Raw genomic sequence first — 7,982 nt, forward strand, 5'->3', positions numbered from 1 at the left:
TATGATGATAAGGGAACAAGTTCTCATTCAAGTTCATTCGATTCGACATGTTTTCATAAAAATTTATTCTAAAGGTTATGAAATTTTTAGAATTACCAACGCATTAAAATTTTCACTAATTGTAAGTTTTACAGAAGACCGAAGCAATCACGATATAAATATTGACGGCACGTTACAGAAATCATGTACTAATAATGCTCCACTGTGTCTTTTTTAACAGGCATACGAACTTCTACAAGCTTACGCGCATATTATATCTATTCCTCATACAAATATACGCACGTAAACGGATAAGGAGATCGGATAATATAAACCGCCGTGCACGTGTCGTAATTTGTACTTGCACATTAGAATCACGTGACTGATATTTATAATCATGTTTCTATCTCACTATAATTGTAATAAGTTTTATCTATATGAAACATCTGTGGGTGTAATTCGGACAACGAAACTACCGAGGTGGGTATCAATTTAATATATGCGATTTCTTATTAACCAGGAAAAAGTCACATTTCAAGAACCGTATAAAGTAATTAACTAACTCTAAATAACAATTAGGTGAAATTTAGATGGAGAAAATGTTTTTCTGCGGACAAGCGCAAAGATATTGGGTAATTTTTAAAGCATTCAAAACTTTTCGAATAACACAGAGAAACACTCGACCAGTTTATTGTTGAGAAGCTGCATCCTCCTACATGGATACTTGTACGCTTGGCATTATATATATATACATATATATATATTATGCATATATACTATATACATATATCGTGTCATGTGGCAACTCCTGTACATTCCCACATTCAAACTGATGGAAAATGCTATAAGATTGATACAAGTGATATCGCGTTGACTTCGGGGGATAAAGGTTTCTCTGTGGTAGAAAGACGTCGCGTAACCTTTTCGTACATTTGATCTGTACTCGGAAGATTCTGCATTACCGCGAACGCGAAGGTAAGTAGTAAATCAAACAAGTTGCGTAGTCGTCAGTCGGTAAGGCGAGTCAATCGGGTGTTTCCTCGGGTGTTTCCGAGTATTGATTATCCGTACGCGGTTACATACGTATTATACGTATAACGAAAACGGGAAATAGTAAAAGTACAGCTCGAGCCTGATCGGCAGATCGTCGTGTATTTTCCGTGCCGAAGCCACGACTCCGGCGTTTGGACATCCGAGATTTTACCGTTTAATCGGAATACCACACTGAGCGGCGGGCAGATATGGCTGCACAGTGTACAGTTTTCAATAGGAAACTAGCAACGCCTATTCATCTATGCGGACGATAAGATAAGGTACACGAACAACATATAGAAATTGTGTGAAGAATGAGCGCATGTTTATCGCACTGTGGTTGCTTTCGTTTCACAACCATACACGTATCCCTACGTCCAGTGCACGCAAAGAGCCGTATAGTAGATACAGTCAAGACGCTGTTGTACATAGAGTCTCGGGTATATTATTTCGGCGCCGAGAAGTCTGGCGCGGTCGCCACAGGCGCGTCTCTGGTTACTCGCCCATTTGGGGCGCCAAGGGACGACCGAGGGGGTGGGTCCCCCCTTCGATCCTCTCCTGCCCTTCCTCCCCCCCACCCTTCCCTTCGCCCCGTCGCCCGAGCCTAACCTGTCCCCCGCCATCACCGCGGACCCCGATCAGGCCCTCGAGGGCCCCGGAGGCCACATTCCAGCCGGACGCAAGTTTTCAAACATGGCCGAGCATGAATGTAGGTCCTCGACCGATCCTACGCCGCACCGCGCCGTGTGGCAGGCGATGCCCCCTTCCCCTGACTCCCCTCGTCTCCGCAAGGCTCCGTTCCGTCGGCCGGGTCGTCCGAGCTGGCGACACCCTGTCTGGCAAGACCAGCGACGGACAAAGAAGGGGAACTCCGACGTTGCCACGTCCGCCGCCGCGCTGAACGCGTCGCCCAAGGACGAATCGGGATATGAGTTTTTGTCGGCGTTAACGCGGGCCGATTAGACATCGACCACGCGCCGAGATAAACGCGTACGCCGGATGCGTTATCGCGGGCCGGTATTTAACCGACGCGAAGATAGTCGCGATCGGAAAATCGAGACGGCTTGCGCCACGCTAGAGTTTCGCGTCGCCTACGTGCCGAGATCTGGCAACGTCCGAGAGCTAAACTTGTTAACTGCCGGCTCAGTCCACAAAAACAAGATGATCTCATTCTATACCGCATATGAGAAACTCTACTGTGCGTCGGCTCGCGTCTTCTCTTGCTCGCTCGCTGTATTCCGCCTCGGAGTTCGATCCTCTCTCTTTCACGCATCTCCCTCTCGCCCATCTACGCGTATGTACATTTTACGCTCCCCATTCTCTCTCTCTCTCTCTCTCTCTCTCACTCTAAATCTATCCCTCTCGTACTCGCTTTCCGTTCGGAGTTTCATTCGAACGATTAGACGTGTAAACTACAACGGGAGCGTTGACGCCCCGACGAACGCGAATCTTGAATGAGGCGGGGGGGTTTGCGGAAGGTATTGTTATCTGGGTGAGGAAAGCACCGGTCAAAAGTCAAGTAAGCGTCGTCGGGTGGCAGGAGGATCGGATACGTCGCAACGAAATCGAGGGACGGCAAGAGTCTCTCTCGCGCTCTCGGCGCACAGACCGAGGCAGACAACATGGCGCCGCGGGCAGTGTTTCCCGCGCGTCATTAACGGAAGTGAGGCCACAAAATGGCGGAGTTTTACGGCGCTGAGGTGTGAAAGGGGGGCGCCTACGAGGGTTCTTGTGCCGGTCGGTCGGAATGACTGGTAGTGGCGGCCGTGTCGAGGCCTGTAGAGGTGGGAGGCCGGGGGGGACGGCGGGGGGGGGGGGACACACGGCTCGGTCGAAGAGCGGGGCGAGGAGAGGGCCGACAGGCACAGAGGGGATCGGAGAGCCCGAGCGGTGCTGCGGAGCGCTGGCGATGGTGGTGGGGATGAAAATTAGTTACGGCATCTCCAAAGACCCAAAAGGAACTCCGCGCGCTTGCCGCTCCGTGCAATGTTACGTGGTGGTTAAGGATTGCCAGTGCTTATCCGTTCTGTGTAAAGTGTCTCGTGAGGAGTAGTCTCGGATAAGTGATTCGTTAATTATGGCGCATGGCGTCGCCGACGGCCTGACCGCGACCGACGAAGAGAACTGTGTTAAAATGGTGACGAAACATCAGCAGACCAACAGCAACAGCAACAGCAGCAGTAGCAGCAGCAGCAGCAGCGGCGGCGGCGGCATTCGAAAAACCGTGGGTGTGATGGGGAGCAGACGGATTTTCGCACCCGCGTTCAAGCTTAAGGTCCTAGATTCGTACAGGAACGACATCGACTGCCGTGGCAATCAGCGGGCGACGGCCAGGAAGTACGGGATTCATCGCAGGCAGATACAAAAGTGGTTGCAGTGCGAGGACAGCCTACGATCCAGCTGTGTCGATTCGGCCCTGCCGGGACGTACTTCGTCTCACGGTCACTCCTTAGGGAATTCCACGATTTCCGGGGCCCCGGGATCCGAGGGCCCTCGAGAGGCGGCGGCCACGGCTCCAGCGCCGGCCTTGAACCTAAGTCGCGCCAGACTGCATGGCGACGAAGAGTTGTCTCTTCCACCGGCGCAACAAGGGCCCCCCCTTAGGCAGCACTGCCCCGCTTCGCCCCGTTACCCCAGTCCGCGTACCGTGGCTGCGCTAAATGGGAATAATAATAACAATGATAGCAACATTAACAACAACAACGACAACCATAACAATGACAACGACAACAACGGTAACGCTACGTTATCGCCCGCGAGCAACAACAACGCCCTGCAACAGCACTTGCTAGCTACCACCCGTCCGGAGTTTCTCGACGCTGGTCGTTCCGAAACATCCGCGAGCCACGCAACCTACGTCTCGCCGTCCCGATCGGACGAACGGAGCGGCTACTACATGGCCAACAGCAGCTACAAGTTCGACTCCGTAGTTTCGTACGACGAGGGATCGCCCGACGTCAATACCTACCAACAGGCATCATCGTCGAGGTATAACCGCTCCCCGGTTCACAGGTATAACCCGCATAATATTTGCCACGAGAATTTCCCAGCCATCTCGGCTACGGAGCGCGATATCGGGAGTCAAATATCGCCTGCAGTAACGATTAAGAACGAGCCAGCCAGCCTAGACGCGGCGGCGACGGTGGCAGCCGACGCGGCGCCAGGGCCGTGCGATCCGCGGGACCAGCCGACCGGGCGCCCGAGTTCCCGCTCGGCCCTGTCGCCCTTGCCTCCCCGCGGCTTGTCACCGCCGCATCACGCCACCACCGCAGCCGTTCACTCGGAGGTATCACGCACGAGTCCCCTACGGACACAGGCAACCCAGGATGACGGAGGAGCCGGCGGCGCAGCCGAGGCGAACGAGAATTCCGGGAACGCAAACAAGGACGGGAACAGCGTTGCGTCGCTACGCCAAGCAATCGCGCGTCCGCAGGCCTATCCAGAACCGCACCGACAGCATCAGCAGCCTCGCACGCACACGCTCGCACAGATTCATCGTCAACAGCCGCAGCCTCAGCACCAGCACCAGCATCATCATCATCCTCATGTATCGCAAACGCATTCGCACCCGCCGGGGGACGGCGAATACGTCGATCTCGTCCAGCCACCTGCGTTGCCCTCTTCGGCCCCGATACAATGCCTGTCGTCTGTCAGGAGCAGCCCCCCTTTGGAAGGGGTGTTTCGCTCGGGTCCCTCGAGCCCCGCGCAAAGCCTACCGAGTCCGCATAGTTCTCGGGGCCCCTTGAGCTCGGGGCACTCGACCACGAGCTCCGACAGCGAGACGGACGCCCTAGACTACTCGACGGCAACGACGCTGGCCCCCTCCAACGACCTTGCCCGACGACGTTCCTTCTCGCTGCGATTCAAGCTCGACGTTCTCGACGCCTTCCACCGCGACGCCGGTGTCGCTGGAAACCAACGCGCCACTGCCCGTAAATTTGGTATCAATAGGCGTCAGGTACAAAAATGGCTCTCCCAGGAGACCGAACTCAGGGGTGAGATCGCTCTGCGCGGCGGTATATCCAGGCAGAGACTCGGTCCTCTTTCCTCCGCCGACTCGCCGATCGATCTTCGGACCAATACCGCACCCGCCGATCTCAACGACGTCCCACGATTATCGCCGCTGGAACAGACCTCTGTTGATCCCTACTGCTGCTACAGTCCGGACCCGGTTTCTCCCCGTCCAAGGCAGCCCTCGCACTTCGTCTCCGCCGAAACATCGGAAATATTGTTGAGCTCAACCTCGGGGCCGCGACGATGCACGCTTTCCTGTTGCGCCGACAACGTTTCCTCCTACTCCCAGGAATCTGTAAGGATCTCCGAAAGCACCGTTTGCAGCTACAACAGAATTCAATCCTGCTACGCCGTGTCGACTCACGATTCGTCGGAAATGTCGCTGGTTTCGAAGCAAGGATGTTCCGCTTCGTGCTATGATTCAGAAAACATGGAGCATATCGTATCGTCGCCGGGATCCTCTTCGCCGCTGAAAAGATCCTGCACCTTGTCCTGCTGCGGCTACGCTACTTCACCGAAAAGATTGCGCCCGCATACCGAGGATGAAAACGCGGCGCCCCAAGACGCGCCCCTCTGTCTCGTCAAACGTAAAGGTATACCAGACCTCGCCTCCCAAGTCGAACCTGTTACCAGCACCGTCCCAACCCCTCCGGCGCCCCCGGCAGTCCCGTCCGCTCCACCCTCCGTAACCGCGACGAAGCGTGACGCCATCCTCTTCAAACCCTACCTGGACAATCCCATCGCAAAACCCATCGAGGATCAAGTTTTGTTCAACGGTTTTACGCATCAGTACAATAACAATAACAATTGCCAGAGCGTTTGCAATTTGAATAGTAACAACGGGGCCGGAAACAGGAACGGCGAAGGTTACGCCCTAGAGTTGAGCCTTAGAGTACCGATCTCGTGGGGAACCCCCGCGCAAGGCCTTTACTCCGACGTATCGCAGGTGGGCAGCGCCTTTGTGCGATATCCTACGGCGCCGCATTACACGTAACTACTCACGCGCAGCTTTTAGCCTTTGGAGGGCCGGCGCTATTCCCTTGTCGTTCGGTATTTTTCAGAGATATAATTTAGGTATATAAATAGTCGAAACGTTCGGTGGAATTTCCGAGTTATTCACTGACTCCTAAAAGAGCCAGGCCGGCGACCCTCTGAAGGTTTAATCTGCGATGAGCAACGATCAGTCGTGACCGATTTCTATCCAAACCGAAACGAAACGCGGTTGGTGGCTGTTCGGGACGATTAGAAATGCTAAACGACGTCGTTCGGTTGGCCGCAGGTGGCACGAAAGTACACGCGTGGTCCGCATTTCGTATGGGTATCGTATGCGACGGTATGTGTATGAGCAGGCGAAACTACGACCGCCTCTAATAACATGTTTTAATGAGAAGACGTGAGTTCTATCACGTATGAAACCACCGTCCTGTCGCTCGAACTCGACAACGTCACCAATCTTGGGGATTGATAAGATCGGTAACGAAGATTAAACTCTTATACGATTAGTGGATCAAACCGAGATTACAACATGTGCGAAAGGCGGGAGAAAATGTTAGCATTACCTTAGCGCCGTCGTGGTTCTCGTTAACAACGCTACTCTATCTCGCCCTGCACTTCGAAGAGCGACTTACGATTGCTTCTTTATCTCAGATCAGCCAAGTACATCAGCTAGGCCGTTTAAAGGTCGCCAAAGGCCGATATACGTCGCACAATCTATAATTACTAAATTATGTCAGATAGATATTTCTAAGCCGTTCGACAGATACGTGACCGCGAGGCGAGTTTCCGAACTGCTGCATCATACAACGCGATCTATAAAAACCCAAAGAAATTGCGACTCAAAGCTCAACTTCTGTGAATTAATATTATTCCAACTTTGGTATATATATAGGTATATAAACATCTGTTTAACACTATACCTTTATAAGCGTCGCCAAATTAGGACGAATTCAATTGCTCAAAGAACCGCTTCCACGTAAAATTTATCTAATGGTTAACGTGTATTTTTTTAAACGCAATTCTGTACATATAATGTAAATACGTAAAAGCATGTTGAATTATTTTATTATTATTATTAATATCACAATTATTCATTATATTGCTATTATTGATACTATTATTGCTATTAATAGTTTAGTTACAAAATTTACCAATTTATTGAACATTTCACAATTATTATTAGAGATGTGACGAATAGTGATTTGGCCGAATACCGAATACCCAACTTTCGGCGTAAGATGTGTGCATATCGCGCGTGACAGGTCACGAATCTTACAAGTGGTGGTCAGCAAACGCAAAACAGTATCCAAGCCTGACAAAATTCACTAAGATTTATATATCTATCGTCTCCTGGCAGTATTGTTTATAGTGAGAGGCTATTTTCAGAAGCTAGTATTGTTTACGAAGACAAGCGCAATCGTTTCCTACCAACCAATGCTGAAAAAATGGTTTTCATTCATCGCAACCTACCACTGATAGATTTTTAGTATTAAAGCAATAATTTGTTATAAAAATAGATACATTTTTTTAGTAATATGTGCGTTTTTCTCATAATTTGGCATTCAGTATTCGGCCGAGTACCGAATATTAAAAAGAAGTGGCTGAATAGGGCAAATACCGAATAGTAGCCGAATATTCGTGGCATCTCTAATTATTATACACATAGTGCCTGTTTGAAAATAACTTTAGTACTGGTATACAGCCTAGAAAACAAAACAATTGAAATACCAGTACACGAAATATCACGATGGTCCAATGTAAGTTATATAATATGTTGATTATAGGGTGTATTTATATGAATATATACACATAAACACTCACGTGTATATATATATTCAATACCTGTGCCTTAGAAACTGTCGTATCGTTAGATTTAAACTTTACGAATTTAGTAAGAGTGCATAAATTATTGACGTATCGTGTTCATAATAAAATTTTTAATCCATGTCGACTAATCAACT

General features: G+C 50.4%; 1 protein-coding gene across 1 annotated transcript; it reads left to right on the plus strand.

The window, feature by feature from the left end:
- The first annotated feature begins 1,570 nt into the window (after nucleotides 1-1,570).
- On the plus strand, nucleotides 1,571-7,615 carry LOC124300135 (uncharacterized). The gene has a single exon (XM_046753835.1). It carries the CDS (start codon nucleotides 3,089-3,091, stop codon nucleotides 6,017-6,019), a length of 2,931 nt encoding a protein of 976 aa, XP_046609791.1. The 5' UTR covers nucleotides 1,571-3,088; the 3' UTR covers nucleotides 6,020-7,615.
- The last annotated feature ends 367 nt before the right edge of the window (nucleotides 7,616-7,982 follow it).

The sequence above is a fragment of the Neodiprion virginianus genome, chromosome 3, assembly GCF_021901495.1.
Source record: "Neodiprion virginianus isolate iyNeoVirg1 chromosome 3, iyNeoVirg1.1, whole genome shotgun sequence".
NCBI classification, from domain to species: Eukaryota; Metazoa; Arthropoda; class Insecta; order Hymenoptera; family Diprionidae; genus Neodiprion; species Neodiprion virginianus.

Bases quoted from the DNA above. Each gene is read 5' to 3' on its own strand.
- LOC124300135 (XM_046753835.1), top strand. From the start codon at position 3,089: ATGGCGCATGGCGTCGCCGACGGCCTGACCGCGACCGACGAAGAGAAC.